Source organism: Asterias rubens, chromosome 3 (assembly GCF_902459465.1).
Source record: "Asterias rubens chromosome 3, eAstRub1.3, whole genome shotgun sequence".
Lineage (NCBI taxonomy): Eukaryota > Metazoa > Echinodermata > Asteroidea > Forcipulatida > Asteriidae > Asterias > Asterias rubens.
In genome coordinates, this window is record NC_047064.1 from 16,699,271 (window position 1) to 16,720,565 (window position 21,295).

Below are 21,295 nucleotides of genomic sequence, written 5' to 3' on the forward strand. Positions count from 1 at the left end.
TGTACATGTATGTGGCCGCGAAAGCGAGCGTGCATGCACTGAACCTACATGTACAGCATGAATATTCACGTATTTTATGATTGCAGCTATAATACCCAACGGCCGAACATTTTCCATTTCATTCATTTAAAAAAAAAAAAATGGCGAACGTGTTTCGTCCACCAATGAGGGCGTTTAATTTCCTGCAAGGACAGTTTTGCACGGGGCGGACACAACTGCATATGCAAATGTTTTCGGGCGGACACAATTGCATTATGCAGCAGCGTCCGGGCGGACACGGTTGCATATAATGCAAAGCCGTCCGGCGGACATTATTGCATATGCAATACTGTCCTCCGGACATAGAGGACATAATTGCATGCGACAGGGGCGATTAAAAATGTCCATTAATCAATGGTCATAGAACTCTTTTGGAATAGAAAGTTTCAGATTAAAAAGTTGTTCGTTTATCTGGAATATTTTTCTCTCGATCGACTAAAAATGGTACTTTTAGGTTTATGGGGCGGGGGGGGGGGGGTTGTCTGGTGTTATATTCAAGAGTGCTTCAATGTTTCCAACAATGTTTAGTACTCATCCTCGCTGAGAGTAACACTGCCCACTTGCATTGACCACTGATATACTGACAGTAGTATAGATCAGTGGGCGTGGCCCACAGTGGCAGGCAAAGTCTCGAGGTGTCATCAACGACTAACATGGCTAATGGAAAAAAAAGGGGGTCCGTCGTGGAGAGATGGGTTTAAAACGTTGAGATAAATCTCACCTAAAAATTGCCAAACTTCAAGGCTACTTTGTAAGACGGGAAAGAAGCTCGAAAAAGTAAGCGCCGCCGTGACAAAGAGCACGGGCTCCGCTGATAAAACACTCATCAGCACTTTAACAATGAAATTTAAAAGGATTAATAGGTCTAATTTTTACCCATGATACACAAGGTTCACAAATTTGATTACGAACCGCCACCTCCCTATTCTTCACAGTGCCCCTTAAGTTCCCAAACAGTCGTAGGGCCTATACCCTTATCTTCTTGAAACGAAAAGCCCGCTCAAACAATTCGTCATTTCATTAGCAAAATATTTGGATTGGTAGATCAAGGCGCTTAACAAATGTATTGTCACTTGGTTCTTGGGTAAGAGGCCATTTCTGTAATAACCTCTTATCACCACCAAGCACAACACACCAAGCAGCGCATATGAAGCGCTTGGGTTCATGTTCCAACAACTGTCTTCTTATGACATCGAACCCACATTGCGATCAGTGTGATGCCATCCATACACTATACAGTGTTGAACTTTTTTCTTTGATTTTGATTTTCAATAAAACCCTTCCGCTGCAGCTGTTTAAAAAATTCGATGATATTAATTTAGTGTCGTTAAACACTGCGCCATGTAAACTTTCCAGAACTTTCACGGACTCATGTTTACCTCTACAGATGGGGACCTATACCAAAACCATCCTGACCCATAGTCTCTCCTGAAAACAAATGTTAGTGACTTGAGATGTCCTCCCTTGTGACCTATGTATACCCATATTTCTTACATTATTATTCTCTGCACGCAATTATCTTGGATCACGATGTGCGGGTTACACAAGGCAAGGCATACTTTCCATCAGGCGCCTTTGCTTCTCTTGGCCGCACCAACTTTTTGGGGACTTTCCTTTTTGTTCCAGTCCTCTTTCACAATTACAAAAAAAAGTTACACGCGGTTATCACCAGTCGCTACAACAATCAATTTTCGGCCATTGTGCTCACTATGACGTGTACCTGGTTCACAATGAGCAAATCCTACAAGGCCAGTGCATGCATGTGTAAACATCGATTGTTGAGGACTAAGCCATTTTCTTTGCCTTTTTTACTACACTATGTTTACTAAAGATTTGTCAAAAGATTATTTTAAGCATACATGAGGAAATACTCCCGTCCGTGTGCGCAGTACAATTCACAACACGTCGTTTGAAGTGGTCACATATAAGAAATTCTCTGTCCGTTTTTCGTGATCAAGGTGGACGATAGCCGATTGCGATCTCACATGAACTGTTTCTTAAGATGAGACTTCTTTTACTATTAGGACTCCTAGTTGTGGTAAGTCAATGAAGTCACTACATGTATGTGTATTCCTACTAATAGATATGTCATGTTGAGGTATCATCGGTAAAAGTTTTACTAGAAATACAAACGGCTACCTTAAACAACGTCTTAATGAACAATATAATTATTGGCATACAGCAGCTAGTGCTCAAGTCTCAAGGTACGTGTAAGGTTCCAAAGTAAAACAAAATAACCATGGAACTTATGTGTTGTTCCACTATAGTTATTAGTACGGGGGCGGACACAAACATAATGGAAACACACTAGTAAACCCGTGTCAAATTTGTGCCGAAACAGGAATGGTTTGTGTTTCTCTGTTCATAATTTTGAATAATTTTTTGTCGGCTTTTCAAATAGTAGAAAACTACAGGTGACTATTGCTTCCAAAACTTTTATAGACTCATTGAGGGCATGTTCACAAATACAGAGAAAGTACGAATTTTCACTTTCGGTTTTGCGTTGCCCTGCAATGGTGGGGAACTCCACTGATCTCACTAGACAATAGAGATCGGTGGGGAACTCCCATCAGCGCACGACAATGCACACCTAAAATTGTCGGGTTAACGTTCTGAAGCAGAACATACTGCTAAGCACATGTTTTGTTTGCTAAAAGCTAGAAGTTTATTTGGAACCAGTATCAGCAATGTTATCTATGAAATTTTTGCTAATGTTTTGTTTCCAGCAAACAAAACTTTCTCCGTGCCGATGAATAATAATAATTATTGTGCTTACACAGGGCACAATTTTTAGCTGTTGCGAAGAAAATAATATTGCAAGCAAGTTTCTTCGCTGAGAAACAACAGCTGCGTGGGGGTACCAGTCACAACAATGTTGTTGAAACTCTATGAATTTTTACTGGATATCTGTTTTTACCAATCAATATTTTTTCTGGGCTCACCAAGTTTGTGTGTTTTACATGAAATAAGGCCATCCCGAAGTGTCAAATGTTACACGACAGCACAAAAGTAAAATCCATGCACTGTGCGTTGTATTGAAAGACTCCCTACGGGATCGTAGTTTTATGGTGTTTGTGTTGGCCAGATAACCGTAAGAACAGATGAAAGGACTTTGTGTGCAAGGTCGATTACCTCTTGATGAAAACCAACAACTCTTATGGATTAGGTTTGTCATACAAGGTTTTTTTCCAAGTTCAAAAGAAATCTCAAGGTCGTTATATCTATCCGTTCAAATGTGGCCTTGTATGTTATGTGTCTCCATATTAACTTACAATCTAGCCCAATCCGTAAATATTTTGCTCACTCAAGAAGCACCTTTTGTTCGCTTCTACAAGTAAAATCTTATCTTCGTTTTCTTCAAGATTTATGACTTCAGTGATTGTATAATACCAAGAATGTCGTAAAATCAAGATAAAGTTTATCTGCCAAAACACCAACAGAGTGGTCCGAAATTTCCTAAAAGTGACACTGAACATCAGTACGGTGGGCGAAATACACAATAATTATGCACAAATACACAAAACCATTGAGCAATGACCAAAACGTGCTCATCATATAGCTTTTTTTGAGATGAAACTCTATAGGAGTTCACTGTTTGGTTTGGGTGTCGATAATAGACACATTTACCCAAACCAAATATTATTGTCCTGTTGTGACCACCATTTATATCAAAATAGCTTATTGGTGTTTGTCGTAATCGTGCACGAATGTATATAAACAAGATCGAGCACATTAAAACTCGTTTTTGGCCAGTTTTTTGACTCGTTTTTTTAAAAACATTTTGGCCAGTTGTCCAAGTTAAGAACTCAATGCCAAACTTTGTAAATGACCTTATTGTTAATATTCATTGAGGACAGGGTGTTATAAAGAGATTACATTCTGGCTATGATGAAAAAAAAAAATGAAAACTTTGGATGGACCATACGACAAGACAGAATAGTTTCAATACTTTTTATTTACACTCAACCAATCAACAAAATCATGCTTACATTTTGACGAGTTGATAAATATCTAAACATAAAACACTTAACCACGATTCGAAATAAATGACATTAAATGATTTGGTTTAGCATTTGCGTAATAAACAAGATTGTATTCCACTATTTGGCAGTGACAACGGTAATAAATACAGTGTTATAAACAATGGTAACACAAAATAAATAATAAAATTATAACTTACCTAATAAAATACCAGATTTGAGGGAAACATCGGGTGAGGTCAAGTACATTGCGTACGTCATCGAAGTGCATTTTATTGGTAACTATCATATCTCGTTCCTATGATCTTTGGCACACAAGGTCGGTGACGTCCGTTCAACAAGTTTGGAAATCAACAAGTTTGTAAATAGATAAGTTCTACAATTAGCTTTTGCAAACTACTTAAACCAAAATTATCTATGGTATAAATGCACAAAGTAGTTAAAGACAGTAAACACTATTGGTATAAATAATTATTCAAAATATTTATTAGCATAACACTTTACTTGGTATTGAGTAATGGGGAGCTGTTGATAGTATAAAACATTGTGAGAAACGGCTCCCTCTGAAGTAACGTAGTTTTCGAGAAAGAAGTAATTTTCCACGAATTTGATTTCGAGACCTTAGAATTAGATTTTAAGGTCTCGAAAACCAGCATGATTTTTTTCATTATTTTCTCGAACTTTCGACGACCAATTGAGCTCAAATTTTTACAGGTTTGTTATTTTATGCATATGTTGAGATAAACCAAGTGAGAAGACTGGTCTGTGAATTTTACCAATATTGTCCAATGGCTTTAGTGGCCTGACGTTTCAACCCGAGTTGAGTATTTCTCGAAACCTAGAAAATAAATGACAACACCGGGGTGGTCGAAAACATCTTCCACAGACAATATTATCCCGTTTTTAGCCTGTCTCACTCACTGTTGTTCTCTCTATTCTCACCTTTGATTTTGTCTTTTGAGGTTAAACCAAACCCTTCCTTCACCCATTCAGCCTCCTTCATTTTCACCCCTAATTGCATTTTGGGTGCCTTCTGTCTCCCTCTCTCTTCATTTCTTCAAATTTAATATAGTCAATTTAGGTCTACCTGTTCATATCCGATTGGCCGAATTATACACAATACTTCACAGATTCAAAGTTGAGGGATAACAACTGATACAATTTATTTGTTACACTATTATTAAAATGCTTTACTACAATCGAAAGCTGCTGTACAAACCAAGTTCGTTTGTACCACCATTAATTGTAAGACAGATTACCAAACGTAAACCTTATATTTTGTTTTTATTACAGGCATGTCCACCAGTGAAGTCTAGTGCCACACTACAATTCAAGCTTCACTCTTTTAGTAACCCAGACCACAGAGAGCTGGATGGAGACTGTTGCGATGATATCTGGCTTGGATGCGATGACTTCTGTGATAATAGGTTCATTGTATGTCTCGATGAGGACTCGTCGTCTGGGTAAGCAAGTAGGCTACATCGAAGTTATTGCAGTTTCACCTTACTGAGTCTCTTAAAATACTTAAATTTACCTCTCATTTTTACGAAAGATCGCCTTACACCACATGGCAGACATGTCACTTGTAAGGGCCTCAACAGTATTGGAAACATTTCAACAAAATTGCAAATGGGTGTTTCCAGTTTGTACGGCTGAATTTCTTCAAAACGGTTTAAATATGCTCATATTTTCGGTTTTATTCATGTTAAAAACCATGCATTTTACTCAAATATCTCACAGTCAAAAAGTAAAAAAAAAATTGTTAACTTCCTTTAAAAGTGTGCATTGTTTTTTTCATAAATAACTGTGTATAACAAAATTAACCATACAAATACAAGAAACAGCGAGTCCAAAATACTGATCACACAACTATTTGGCTTCAAGTGTTAACACAACCTTAGGTTGCTTTGTGTGTTTGGGATGATCTTCCCGTCAAGGGAACACGGCAAACTCCCACCACATGGGATATAAACCACCAAGCTGACAACAACCGTCTCTCTCATTATGATTACGAATTGCACAAATGAAGATATTGTGATTCCGTAACTAGACGACAATATAGTGACAATCATTGTGAAATCAACGGTTAGCTTGGTTGGACTCGTACCCACAACTTTGTGATTGCAAGTTTTTCTGTCAAACCACTTGACCACGGTGGTGGAAACACTTCACTGATTCGGGCGATCGACCCAAATCAACTGCCATCAGGAGCACGTTGCCACCTACTCCTGGGGCTAAGACAGGGTTACCCAATTCACACTGTAAGGATGTAGGCATGTGCATCATCAGTAGCTTGGTTGATCGAAAAGTGCCTCCATGCAACGGTTGACGTCAGCCAGTAAGCGAAATAGTGTATATTAATGGGTTTACATGTTAGAAAACCAACTATTCATCCACGCACTTTCTTTGTAATTTTCATTTAGATTTAGGCCTAGGGGAAAAGCCGCTTATGGGAGCCTTTTAAAGCCACAACCTTTCTTCAAAATGGCTGGGCCATGGTAACTTGACAGAGTCGTTTCGAGTCCTACCACTTGCCCTATATATGGTCCTGCACATAATAAGCCCGGTACATCACACCCTGGTTTTTAAGTGTTGGTTTGGGTTATTCAACAACTTGCACACTGCACGAAGTGGGCAAAAGGGCAAACATTATTGAACTCTAAAGCTTGCCCATAAAGCTTCCGAAACCCTTACCATGTTTGCCTTAAAATAAAATTATGTTTTGTTTTCGTTCAAAATTTCGAAGTTTCGTTGTTAACACTTAGCGGGTGACGAAATGCACTTGTTTAGGACCGACCGCGAATGGAGTGTTTAAACATTTCTTGTTGACCTCTATGGAAGATAAGGGACGGCAAAGTTGAACAAAGTTGAATTTTTCAGCTACAGCATTGTTGACATCGAACTGTACTGTTCACAGGATCAAGTTATCATTTGACAAATATCGTTAATTTTTACACTCAAAACTATTTTGTTTTTAGCCTTATAACACCTCACCCTAATACATTGTAAAGCACTCAGTACTTACCAGAGTTCTTTATCAAAATAAGCAAAAGGAAACTCAAGACCCCATGTAGCCTACTTAAAATTGCAACTATTTGCTTTAATTTCTAAAGTTTAAAGTTCTGTTTTGCCAATATTGTAAATTTTAAACTTTGTCTCCATCAATTTTTGGTTGAATCTCCTCTCGAAATGAACCGTGTACAAACTTTGAATCCATAAATATTACACAGATCCGATTTTAACCAGTGTGACATCGCTGACGAGTCAACGGGAACGTTCCAAGATGACGACAGCATAACCTTCCCTGGCACTATTCCAGCAGGAATAGCCAACCCAATTAGCAGGCAAATGGATAGCTGGCCCGTAAGTACTGGAAACTTGAATACGTTCTATTAAAGGGTGCATAAGATTGGTGGTGTATTAAAATACAAACAAATGTAAAAACAGTTCGAAGAAAAAAATCTGAAGTTTCTGTTCAAAATAAAAAGGTAAGTTCGCGTTTTGGGGCACCGAAACTCCGGAGCAAATATATTCCCACGGGAAGAATAGAAATACACAATCTGTGAACGCTTCTTAAAATCGAACTTCCAAGTGAAATGTATCTCAAAACTCATGCTATCCAAAGCTACTGTCTACAATGTAAATTGAAGTGCTATTAATTGTAAGAGTCATAAACGTGTACAGACACTTTAATCAGTAACAATACTAGGTTCTTATATAGCGCTTTACCACATCCCCAGGGGCGTATCAAAGCGCTCAGTATTTTGTCCTGCAAGGTATGTGGAGGTACATTTTGAAGTGATACCTAGTCCTTTAAGGTCCATGTAATTGTTTACAAGGTGATGTGGTGCAATACGCTGCGAACCCCTAATCTTTTCGAAAAGTGCACTTAGTCATTTTACTCGTGTTACACAACAAACGGGACCAACGGCTTTATGTCCCATCCAAAGGACGAAGCAATGATTATTAGTGTATTGCTTAAGGACACAGGTGTCACGACTGAATCTCGAACCCACAGTCCTGCTGAATAGGAACCACCATAGTTTGAAATCGGTACTCTTAACCGCTTGGCAACGACACTTCCAAATGTATCTCAAAACTCGTACTATTTAAAGCTGCTGTCTTACAATGAAGTTGCTAGTGCCATTAATTTTCAGAGTCATAAACGTATACAGACGTATACAGTGCGAGTGACTTGCATTTAGTTAAGAGTGTAACGCCTGAACCTAAAATGCAAATCAATCTGCTTGGTATTGTGTTGTACAGGGTGGAATGAGGGTCAAAGTTCAAGTTTGGGATGTAGACGGCAACAATGACGACAAAGTAGATGAGGATTACCGAACTATCGACCAATCAGCATCCAGAACGTTGTCCAGTGCAACTTGGCAGACGTACACGCTTGGGCAGCAGTCTGTGTACGTATGCTTTTTTTTAAAAAGGAATTCAAGTATTACACACATGTTCTTTTATATGTTTGCCCATTTAAACAAAAATCCGTTTATTTTAAAGGCATGCCTACCTTTGGTGATATTTTCAAAGACTAGTTATCTCACTTGGTGTAACCACCATTTTGCATAACATTTGTGTGCTTTTAGATGCGCATAAAAAGGCTTCAGGCTTGAAGTCTTTTAATATTTGATTGAGAAGTTATCTCTTACTCAAAAAACAAGTTAAGAGGGAGCCGTTTCTCATAGTGTTATATACACAGCTCTCCATTGCTCGTTAATTTTATGCCGACAATTATTGTGAGTAATTACCAGTAGTGTCCAGTGCCTTAAATGTCAACCGAGACCCATTTTCTTTTTTTTTCACCAAAGCCGACAAGTTTGTTGACGACTCACATAAATAACTCACTACTGCCATTTTTCCATTATAGATTTACTTTTAAAGTGAGGGTGTTTTGCAACCTCAACTACTATTCGTCGGAATGTAGCGTGTACTGCTACCCTACGGACAACCAGAACGGTCATTACCGATGCGACCCCGGTACGGGTGCGAAGTTATGCTACAGTGGATGGGAAGGTATGGATGGGTATACATGTACATATTAATAGTAGAGACAATGTATTGGCTTTAGGCGTGACACCCTTTTAGAAACCTTTTTTTTCTAAAGCCCGGTTGCTTACTCGGTCTTTACTCGGTATTCCAAACCGAAGAGAAGTTCAAACAATTGTGCCTTTATTGTAACCTGTAAGTCATTAGCAGGGGAATATTCATCCACGAACAACAAAATGGGATTATGTACAAGAGTCTAATCATTGACTATTTCCGTTATTCGAGAATCTTATAAAAAGTCGTTTGTGATATTAGAGTATGAATACATATTTTGTTATGTTTTAACAGGTACCAACTGTAACCTAGATTTAGACGAGTGCCAGTCCTCTCCGTGTGCTAACGGTGCCATGTGTACGAATCTTCAAAATAGATACGAATGTACATGTACTGACGGATGGACAGGTAAGAGAAACTTTGGTTTTAGTTCACGAAGGATCACAGACCAAATTAATAGTTTCTAAATTACAATTTTCTTTACATAAGCCTAAAAAACATGGGACATGAATAGCTAATGAATAACGTCCTTTTGATCTCTAGACAAAGACGTCACATGCAAAGGACCATTGTGAATAACTGGACACTCTTTGAATTGCATGAAGTAGTAAACCTATGTTTTAAATTTGTGTTTCTATGTTTTAAAAATCACACATTGGAAAGCTTTGTACGTAATTTTTTTGACGACTAATGTTTGCTATTGACCTACTGCACAACCCGCAGCGCACTTACACGCCCATCCTGTCCATCGTTTTTTGATTCAAATGTAATAACACAAAGGTATCGACTCCCGGCCAAAATGGTGGAAATGGTAGCTTATAATATACGCATATTGTAAAGGAGCGAATGTACAAAATGATCACCAAGCCAAGGTTCAATCTCAATTAAAGGTTCAATTGTTGGTTATTAGCTTGTTTCGGACAGGTTGATGTCTGTGGAAAATCTTAACCTCATTTGTCATGGTTTCGAAAGCCTCCATATTGTTCAACTTAGCCACTTTAAGTATGATTACATTTGATTCATTTTGTTTCAGGAACACACTGCGATGAGAATATTGACGACTGTGTTTCAGATCCCTGCAAAAATGGCGGCACGTGCCTCGACCACGTGGCGTATTTTACTTGTTCATGTCCCACCGGTCACGTGTACGCCGACGAGTTTTGCGAGTATGACGACTGCGCAGGACAGCCTTGTCACGATGGCGCAACTTGCATTGATCTCATCGACACCTTCCAATGCACTTGCCCGTTGGGCTACTTTGGTGATTTGTGTGAGGTAAAGTGCTTGACGTGTCACACAAAAATATAAATTTTAATTTTGTTTTGTGCTGTTTTACCCATACCTAATTTTATTCACCGATGTATGTTAGCACTTTACACCAGGTATACACTCCCGAGCTCTGTGAAAACAATCGCAGTCATATTTCCAGTGATGGGACTCGAATCCACGACCCGTGTGCCTAGACTAATGTCTTACCAACTAGACTAACGAGATCGCCTGTCTAGAGGCAGTTCAAATCGCAGCGGGTACTTCAACAGCGATTTAATAATATGTGTTAAAATTGCATTGGGGATAAAGAATATTTAATTTAAATACTAAATTTTGACCTGTAAGTTTAATGGTTACTGTATACATTTGTTGGGTTGAAACTTTGATGTTAGTTCTGTTTATTTGTTCGTTCAAAGCTTGACATAGACTATTGCATCAACAAAACGTGTCAGAACAACGGCACGTGCGTCGATCGAATAGACGGGTTTCACTGTCTGTGTCAGACGGGCTTTAATGGTACCTTTTGCGAGACGGAGATAGATGAGTGTGCCAGTCAGCCATGTATGCACAACTCAACGTGTCAAGACCTCATTGGAAATTACAAGTAAGCATAATATATTGAGCCAATTCACGTCACGTCGTAAAACCATCATGAGAAATCTTGGTTGCCCCACCAGTTTGGGAGTCAGTTTCCCTATTAAAGCGGAACTCACCCCGAACAAATTGCACGTGTACCATTTCCACACTTTTTGTCAAATTTTGACTCACAACATGGCAGACAGGATGACGGATGTGTACTCATGCGCGCCTTTACAAGCTCACCGTCATCTTTACTCTCAAGTGGCAGTCCATGGCTGACATGTGCCATGTGACTTTTTATTTCAATGATTCTATCAGGGCTTATAGTATAGCCTTGCACTTTTAGGCTAAGTGTGCTCCTCTAAGCTTATGCCAGATATTAAGCCTCATCGGCAATAATTCAGCATCATACAGCATCAGAGTCCAGAATTCCCATGAAGATTATGATCGGAATACCTCAGGTATGATCGAAACGTCCAGTTGTTATCACCTCGCCATACAAAACGAGATGAAGTTTAACAAGAGGCCGAGATACGATATTTATATTTATATCCATACATACTACGCCTTTGAAACTTTGAAAAAAAAACGCCCACAATTTACACAGAAATGATCTTAGCCTATTTATAACAACACCATTAACATTATCCAGGCAGGCAGTTTTGCCATGGAAGGGCCGACCTGTTCTCTCCAGAACAACCACAACTCTTAAAAAGTTTCAAATCCTACTGTATGTTTACGTCAAAGTTAAAAACAATGCTTAGTGTTTTCTTTGCTTTTGTTTTTATTAAGCTGCACATGCCAGAGCGGGTACCAGGGAGACAACTGCGAAGCCGAGACCGATGAGTGTCTTAGTTCCCCGTGTATGAATAACGCAACGTGCTTTGATGAGTTCGACGGGTACCAGTGCCTATGTATAGATGGATTTGAAGGTGCCCATTGCGAGACCGACACAGACGAATGTGTCTCGAGTCCTTGCTATTCCAACGAGACGTGTATGGATGAAATCAATGGCTATAGGTAATGGTGTTAATGTGTACGGTCCCTTTTTAAAATCTTTGCGCTCTCCCCAAAATGTCAAAACACCCCACAAGTACGGTTTATACCTCAATCACACCACAATGGCTGGTTTGAAACGCAGCCAGAAAACTTGTTCACGGAAAATCACCCTGACGGCAAAGTTTATCACTTGAAACTCCGTCGAGGCCACACTTGCTCTTCTCAGAGCCAACTTTCGTTAGGTGTGTAGTTGCATGGGAAGAACAATCCCAACAGATTGCAGGAATGCAAATAATCATTTTGGGGGTTGAACATTGCTAACTCAATCGCACTTTCGATTTCGAGTAATGAAATCATCAAGTGCAATTGTAGTCTTTGACTAACTGATCATTTTTTAATTTGCTCACAGATGTCTCAGAGTAAACCAGTGCGATTACACACCATGTCAGAACAACGCATCATGTGTCGACGACTATCCGGGGTTTATTTGCGTGTGTATGTCGGGCTACGGGGGCAAGACTTGCGACGAAGACACAGACGAGTGCGAAAGCTCGCCTTGCTTGCACGGCACCTGTGTCGACCATCTGAACGGATACTCCTGCCTATGTTCCCCGGGGTTCGCTGGGAAGATGTGTCGCAGCGAGACCAATGAGTGTCTCAGTTCTCCGTGTGATAACGGTGTCTGTGATGACCAAATAGACGGTTTTGTGTGTAACTGCACAGCTGGATACACGGGTGTACTTTGCGAGAATGACATAGATGAGTGTGCGAGTTCACCGTGTGAACAGGGGCGATGTGTGGACGGCATCAACGAGTACATATGCGAATGCATTGTAAGTTTTTAATTTCCCAAAAACAAAGAGAGTACAACTAAGAGAGTTTTACGGTAACACATAAACATCTCTTTGATAACGTTTTTTTAGAACTAACATTACTCAAAAGAGATAACTCACATGGTGTAACCTCTCTTGTGTTATAAAATAATTATGTTATACTATTTACTGTTTCACAATCCTGTAAGACATCGTAATTTTTATACATCGTACTTTTTAAAAGTATGCCTACGGATCACAATCAATCCTGTTGAAATCATGCCTTTTGGGGACACTATACTACACTATATAATTATGCATTGCGATCATATTTAACTTCTATCAACACTAAAGTATGCCTATAATAATAGAATTTTACAAGTCGGTATCTATAATATTCTCTAACATTCACATTGGCTTTTGATGATGTAGGTATCTTGTGTTAACGGGCATTGTTATGATGGAGTGTGCTTCTGTGACCCTGGGTACGAGGGTGACAACTGCACCGTGGAAACTGATTTTTGCCGTAGCTCCCCTTGCTCACAAGGAACGTGTATCCCTTTATTGAACTCATACAGGTAAGTAATTTATAATTAGGCCAACATAGTTTGTTTGTATTCTCGAGATGCAGAAAACTTAGTTAGGAGGCCGTCTGAGCAGACGATATACATTGTTTAAGACCACGGGATTAAAGCCATTATACACTTTCGGAACAGAAAATAAATAAAAGTTCATAGATTTACAAACAACTTACAGGGTTTACAGAAGGTAATGGTAAAAGACTTCTCTTAAAATATTATTCCATGAAATGCTTTACTTTTTGAGAAAAAATTACAACGATTATCAGTTCTCGACATCGAGAATTACGGATTATAGTAAACACATGTCATGACACGGCGAAACGTACGGAAACAAGGGTGGGTTTCCCGTTATTTTCTCCCGACTCCGTTGACCGATTGAGCCTAAATTTTCACAGGTTTGTTTTTTTATATAATTATAAGTTGTGATACATGAAGTGTGGGCCTTTGGACAATACTGTTTACAAAAAGTGTCCAATGGCTTTAAAGTATACAAAACAGTTGCGTGGTCTTCATTTTAAATGCCCATTCCTATTTATGTTTTTTTATTACATTTTGAAATTATTTCTAATAATTGACTATTTCATCTGCCACTTGTTGTTCCAACTTTAGTCTGGTCTCCACCTTTGTGACGAAAAGACTAACTACGAATTACAAGATTTAAACCTCTTGTAGACCCCCTTCATTTGAATACTTGTACAGTCAACTATTGCTGCAGATTTGGTAGGCAAAGCAAAAAAAAAAATGTTTGTTTGACACTCTTATTTTTCCTTTAGGTGTGAATGCGACTCAGTGTTTACCGGTAAAAACTGCGAAAGCGTGGTCGACGACCCGTGTTTCTTTTCACCGTGTGATCAAGGCACGTGCAACGAAAAATCAGTTCCGAGTGGCATCACCTTTGAGTGCACATGCGATCCTGGCTTCGCTGGGAAACATTGTGACGCAGGTTAGCTAGTTGGTGAAATATGTTCGGTACATTATAGTTTCATACCTTGTGCACCAAGTCGTAAATAATTTATACCATGCTTGTCTTGGGGGCAGGGGGGAACTCCCAATGTTCACATGTACTTTTAACACAATCCTCTTGTACATACGTAGGCCTACCCCCTTTATATATTCTAAATTTTACATTCTAAAAATATGTCCTAACAAGAATAATTAAAAAGACGCACGTTTTTACATAAAAAATTATCATAACATTACGATTTTGCTCATTAAATTTCAAAAGGTTGATTATACAATAACTCTTACAAATCCTTTAATGACATGGACCCGATTCTATAACTGACCCATGCCTCGTAAGTCTGACTGATTATTTGATTTTTCTATTTCTATACCAAGATATGAAACTGAACGGTGCTTCCATAATGATAAAAGGTAGACTGGACAACAAGTCAGAATTCCAACTGAGAATGGCCGTCTTGTTGCAGAGACTAATGCCATCTACACTACGCCATGTCCGTGATACTGATGGTGATACTGTTCACGTGGAAGTTGTTATGACAGAGGACTATGTCGGGTCTACCAACGGGTAAGCCAAATGAGGAATGACTGTCGTTAACAAAAGACTGAGCTTGTCTGTTATACATAGGCCCGAGGTTACTACTTACAGTAATAGACTGGGCAAAGAGCTAAGATTGATTTGCTAATTGGAGTTGCTAAGCAAAGTGTGATGTCATAATACAAATTACTATGGCAATACTGACAATTGTCTTACAATGAACTTTATTGCTCTGTAAAATCGAGCCCAGAAGTGGTTTCAAAATTGTCAAATACGCGCAAGACATGCACGGTTTATTTTCCAAAACACAGTATATAGTTCGTTTACAATATAACTTAACAACAGTGCCCAGTAGTTTTGCATAAGTACCCTGGATATTTGGACCAACAACATCCCAGTGATATTTCTCAGCTCCCCGGAGGTGTTTTACGGGCCCTCGGCTGCCGTGATCCCCATACAAAATCAACCTAATCCACATGAACCCATTTTATACAGCTGGGTGGGAAGCAATTATGTAAAAAATTATATCTCAAGGACACAAGTGTCATGACCAGGATTAGAACCCACACCATAACAACTTGACCAAAAGACCTTGAGTCCCGGATGCCCTTAACCGCTCAGCCAAAACAGTTCTAAGTCCCTTTTTTTTATTTCCCGACAGTGGTGCTCTGACAAAAGTCACTTTCATCGCGTGGACAGAGTCTGGCTATCTCACCAAAGATTACATACACGCCTTGCTCGGAAATGCCCCGACGAAGGATGCAGACCTTGGGTATTCAGTTTTCAATGGAGAATCTGAACCGCTCAATGGCATGGTAAGCACACCCTAACAAAGACTTGACCCGGTTTCCTTGTTCCGTGGGGCCCAACTCATTTCATAGTGAGACTGACCTGGAAAGGGGTAAGACTGGGATTTTAATCTGCATTTTTCGTAAAATATACATGATTCTCAACTGTTTTGAACTGTTTAATACATGTATACTCTAATTCCGTACTTCTAACCAAATAAGTTGTCCTCTCTTTTAAGTAGTTATCAAACGTATACATTCCCTTTAATTATCGATCGCTCTTTTTCCTTTTAGAATCCAGAGACGAAGTCGAATTGGTATGTGTTTCTGATAGTTGCCGCTGTTATTGGAATAGTCGTCGTCGGTGGATTCATTGCATGGCGCAGAGGACAGTGAGTATTTGTCACCTATTAGTCTAGTCACTGATCTCTCGGTGTACGTTCGTTTAGCTTCCCTGAGTCGACCCCGGTCTGCCCCCGGTGCGTTCGAATAGCTTTGACGTCATTCCAGGGGCTCACCCGGGTCAGCCCCTTGTGCCCTGCTTGTGAAGTGGGTCACTTTGGGGCGGGCCCAGGTGCATGACGTCACTACGAGAGCGGTGAGTGATCGTTCGTTTAGCTCTTGTCTGGGGCTCGCCCGAGTGAGCACCGCGGGGTCGACCAAAGGAAGCTAATCGAACGCACCCAATATCAGAGATCAGTGGTCTAGGTCCATGATGTCACTATTTTATTCACGTAACTATCTTTTAATACTCGTGACAACCCGACAGAGGGCGTGTTCTTCGTTTTTTTTAGTTTAATGTGGCGCGGCTGACGACCACTGATCTCTATGAGATCAGTGCTGACGACTGCAAACTGGAAATCAAACCAAGGACAGCTCGCCTAATGTTGGAAGTGTCCATGCAAAGGTCTCGAAACCAAGACATAGCCATAGGTAGAGGAATGGTTTCAGGGTGCATCTGTCACATAGTAGACCATAACTGCTGCTTTAGATGGTCACTTAAGTTAAAGAATCATTGTTAGAGTTGTATAAACAAACCAAACACTATTTATTTAAGAATTCTAATAACATTTCTTTCATCACAGCACCACCAGTTTTGGAAAAAATCCTTTTAGGACACCACGCCAGTCGGCCGGTCTACCAAGCCTTAATCCGCCAGATGCAATGTACAGCACACGCATCAACGACTTCACTACTCTAACAGCAGACACAGCATCGTACCCACACATGACAGCGTCGATCAACCCCGCATACATACCGAGCTGCTTCGACAAACAGCAGCCCGATGAGGGTTACGGTGGTGACAGGGGCGAGGCTAGCACCGAACCCGAGTTTTGTCTTGGTGCCACGGGGGGCGAGGCACGGGCGAGTAACATCTATGACGAGATCCCCGCATTGTCAGGAGAGGCTTCGGGCGTCGAAAATCCGTATTTATTCGTGAACTAAATTACCATGCAACTAGCTTGATAATAGAACTTAAGATAAATGGGGGTAAATTTCTACATCCATGCTTACGACTATTTATGACGAGTAACTCATGCAGCTTGATATTACATACACAACATAAGATAGTCCTAACTTATTACACAAACACTTTTTAGACATTATACAAAAATTAAAGGGAGTTCTAAGTTAGTAACTCATGCAGCTCGATAATTAGATAAGGGGAGTCGATTTCATAACGATAGTATTAACTTTAGGACTAGTTCTAGAACGATTTAGGAATTATATAAAACTTAAGGCTAGTCCTAAGTTAGGACGAGACTCGTCCTGTAACTCGAGACGAGTCCAGTCTTAACTCTTTGTGAAACCCACCCCTGTTACAGAAACACTTAATGATGTGTGCATTTTGTACAGAAACGTGCATATCACAATAAACTTGTAGTTATGTTTAAGTACAACACGATTATAACTCTACTGCCACCGATCCATCGTCAGTGTACAAAAGGGTTTGAGATAACAAAATCCTGAAATATTTGATAGTTTAATAATTTGTGCCCAATGAAAGTAAAACGGCCACAAAACTGGCAATGACTTGGTGAATGATTTCTGATATCTAGATGTCAAGTGGGAACACTTTTTTAACACTGTCTCAAAATTTCATATTTTTAGGGTGAAGGACTTAAACAGTATCCGATCTTTGTACTGTCTGCCTATGAACGTTATCGTTAACGGGAACGATAACAACTCAGGTAGGCTTACAAATCTCTGCGTTGCGTATACACCTAGAACAGCTCTTTCACGCCCCGACCGACCGATTGTGCTGAATGTGACCTATGTTTACATTCAAACCGCCCTCTGTTGAAAAAAAAACACTGTATACGTCATGTGTCGCCGGGCAAAAAGACGCGTGGTCATGGTAAGATTGCATACACTTTCTAGCTGGCTGCCGAAACACCAAGGTTTTGCCCGACGGTATGCGCGCGAATCATGTTCTGGTTTTCGAGTGATGTCAGAGGTCACATCGTCTGTACAATGTCACAGTTATTAATTGTAAGATTCATATACTTTGGTAAAACGGAAGGTGTACGTTTGGCAATCACTTTTAAAATTCATGGCAAAACAACTCGGTAAGACATACAGTAAAGCTATCGGTAGTATGAACCATTTCATTTCAGTGTAAAGAAAATTGAGAATTTTTTTCTGCCAGATTGTGAATTCCAATTTCCGATTATTCTTCTTGCATATAACCACAACGGTTTTTTTGTCGATATCTCAGTGACGCTACCATATTTTGATATTAACTTAGATTTCACAGGATAGTATTATTGTGTTATGGGTAAATTTATATAGGATTGAAATCATCGAACTCTTCCAAAAAACTTTATAGCTATCCACTGTATATAAAATCATGTAAAACAACCGAAGTATCACATAATGATTCCGACGTTTCGTAACTGTAATGTAAAAAAAGAAAGGTATCAAATATCATTTCGAAAGTTGATATTTGTAAATAATATGCAAATTTAATAACGAGAATTAAAAGGAAAAATACTCTATATGTATATATCTACTATAAAAACTATACGACTATATTTGCCAATAATTGAACATAAACCATAATAAAGCAACATACTACTGAATTTTAAACATCTATACGTACAGTGTTACTGTATATTTTGTTTACATTAATTACCTTGTATTCTTATCATGTTGCTGTATTAAGACAACTGACAAATATTTTAAGATTTCAAATTGCCGTTTCATTGAATAATTTTGATCATTTTTGTATAATGGGCAACCAGCTGTTCTTAGTTTATTGTAGTTGTGTCTCGTATAATTGTTCTTTTGTTCAGGTATTATAAATCCGCTCAGAATAATTTTTGCTACTAGACGACACAACGGTGTTTATATATTTACGTAATAGAAAGACGGATATCGTTTTTAGAATTGTAGATTTTCATTTGCACTGGATCAACAGCACTTTGTATTTTTGACGTTCTTGGGCACTATCGATGCATATTTGCTGTTCATTCACATTTTCAAACTTGAGTATGAAAACAACTTAAACACAGTTCGTTGTATATGTAGTCTTTCGAACGAGACTATGTTGACTCCATTAGGGAAATAGCGTTATAGTAACAGCGTTATATCATTGCTCTCACATTGGCGTACTGGCATTTCAATTGTCAAGTGGTACAACGGTTAGCATATTTTGCTGATAACTGAACACATCTTCAACATCGCTTACCATCCTGTCTTGCGTGTCTATGTAAACAACGTCTGGCTGATGGTTGGGTGTACTGAAGATTGGATTGTGAACATCCGGGTAAGAGCTGACCATGCAGGTTTGGATGACGTCATGTCGAGTCTTGTCTGGTTTGACAGACATGGTCAAGTTGCGCCTGCGTAAAAAGGGAAAATGATACAAAATTGCTTGAAGGTAATATTGACTTGGTATGGTTCTGGACCCATGATTCGTAAAGCAAAATGTGAAAAAATGCGTTTCAGTCACCCTTTTCCAGTACAATTCTAAAGGCATGTTTCTTTGACTTTCTTGGACTTTCAGACTGCACTGCACTTATACTATAAGTGCGTGGCATCATTTTAACTCAATTTAATCCAGATACATATTTTGTTTTCATAAATGATTTGTTTCCATATAATTATGAGTAAGAAGAAAGAGTATGGGCCGGCTGTTTTATCTGCAGATTTTTAGAGAACAGCAAGACATAAACAACAAACATAAAACAGACAGACACGCAAACAAAAGGACAGACGAACATCATGACACACTGACACAAAATACAGAAGATAGATAAGAGAGAATAAAATTTTATAAATAGCATAATATCCAACAGTGATTGTGAGTTACTTTTAAATTGTGCTTGAATTTGTTAAAGTTAATTGTAAAAACTTACCATTTTGATTTGATGACGATTGTGACAACGACAATCAAGATCACCTATGGGAGTTTTGTGCACAGAGCTGTCGGAGAGAAAAAAAAAATATAGGGGGGATTTTCGATCCCAGCATCATGCTCAATCTTCAAAATTTTACCACCACCGGATTGTCATTTTCAAGGGCTTTCCTCTCGTATAAAACTTAATGCTATGACGATTTTAAAGGCGGGGCTAGACGCGACGGAGTGAGCAGGCACCCCTTAAAAATTGACCTACACTATGCGTGTATACAATGTAAGCACACGGCGCAGTCAGGAATCCAACCAAAAATAATAGTCACTCAAAAATAGGCCCGGACAATTAAAAACTTTCAGCAATGCCCTGGAATAACTCTGGAACTAAAAATGCTAGAGAGATGCAGTTTGTACCTTTGTCATCCTGTCATGTCCCTGCATCCATTTCTTAAAGGTTTAGGGCGACTTGCACACTTCTTGATACAAAAAAGCTCAAGTAGGCGGGGTTGCTCAGAAACGATTTCAACAACCTCCACAATGGGAGTTTTGTGCAGAGCTGTCGGAGAGAAAAACCAAAATGCAAACGGGTATTTTCGATCCCAGTATCATGCTCAATTTTCAAAATTTTACCACCACCGGATTGCCATGTTCAAGGGCTTTCCTTGCGTACACAAATTTAATGCACTGACTATTTTTAAGGCGGGGCTAGATGCGACGGAGTGATCAGGCACCCATTAGAAATTGACGTCGCTGTGCGTGTATACAATGTATACAAACACACGGCGCAGTCAGGAATCCAACCAAAAATAATAGCCACTCAAAAAAAAGGCCCGGACAATTAAAAACTTTCAGCAACGCTCTGGAATACCTCTGGAACAAAAAATGCTTGAGAGATGCAATTTGTACCTTTGTCATCCTGACATGTCCCTGCATCCATTTTGTAAAGGTTTAAGGCGACTTGCACACTTCTTGATAGAAAAAAGCTAAAGTAGGCGGGGTTGCTCATAAACGATTTCAACAACCTCCACTATGGGAGTTTTGTGCACAGAGCTGTCGGAGAGAAAAACAAAATGTTCAACGGGTAATTTCGATCCCAGTATCATGCTCAATCTTCAAAATTTTACCACCACAGGATTGCCATGTTCAAGGGCTTTCCTCTCGTACAAAACTTAATGCTCTGACGATTTTTAAGGCGGGGCCAGATGCGACGGCGTGAGCAAGCACCCATTAGAAATTGACGTACACTGTGCGTGTATACAACGTGTACAAATACACGGCGCAGGCAGGATTCCAACCAAAAATAATAGTCATTAAAAAATAGGCCCGGACAATGAAAAACTCTCA

General features: G+C 39.4%; 1 protein-coding gene across 1 annotated transcript; it reads left to right on the forward strand.

The window, feature by feature from the left end:
- Positions 1 to 1,909: 1,909 nt before the first annotated feature.
- Positions 1,910 to 19,889, forward strand: LOC117288259 (fibropellin-1-like). Its single transcript, XM_033769043.1, has 16 exons — positions 1,910 to 2,077; positions 5,313 to 5,482; positions 7,250 to 7,382; positions 8,286 to 8,434; positions 8,896 to 9,041; positions 9,363 to 9,476; positions 10,102 to 10,343; positions 10,754 to 10,941; positions 11,709 to 11,936; positions 12,325 to 12,748; positions 13,160 to 13,305; positions 14,082 to 14,251; positions 14,647 to 14,836; positions 15,468 to 15,621; positions 15,889 to 15,986; positions 16,680 to 19,889. The coding sequence occupies exons 1-16, from the start codon at positions 2,042 to 2,044 to the stop codon at positions 17,038 to 17,040; spliced, it is 2,949 nt and encodes a 982-aa protein (XP_033624934.1). The 5' UTR covers positions 1,910 to 2,041; the 3' UTR covers positions 17,041 to 19,889.
- The last annotated feature ends 1,406 nt before the right edge of the window (positions 19,890 to 21,295 follow it).

Bases quoted from the DNA above. Each gene is read 5' to 3' on its own strand.
- LOC117288259 (XM_033769043.1), top strand. From the start codon at position 2,042: ATGAGACTTCTTTTACTATTAGGACTCCTAGTTGTG. The intron at 7,383-8,285 runs GTAAGTACTGGA...TGTGTTGTACAG, and splicing joins GGCAAATGGATAGCTGGCCC to GGTGGAATGAGGGTCAAAGT. The intron at 11,937-12,324 runs GTAATGGTGTTA...ATTTGCTCACAG, and splicing joins GATGAAATCAATGGCTATAG to ATGTCTCAGAGTAAACCAGT.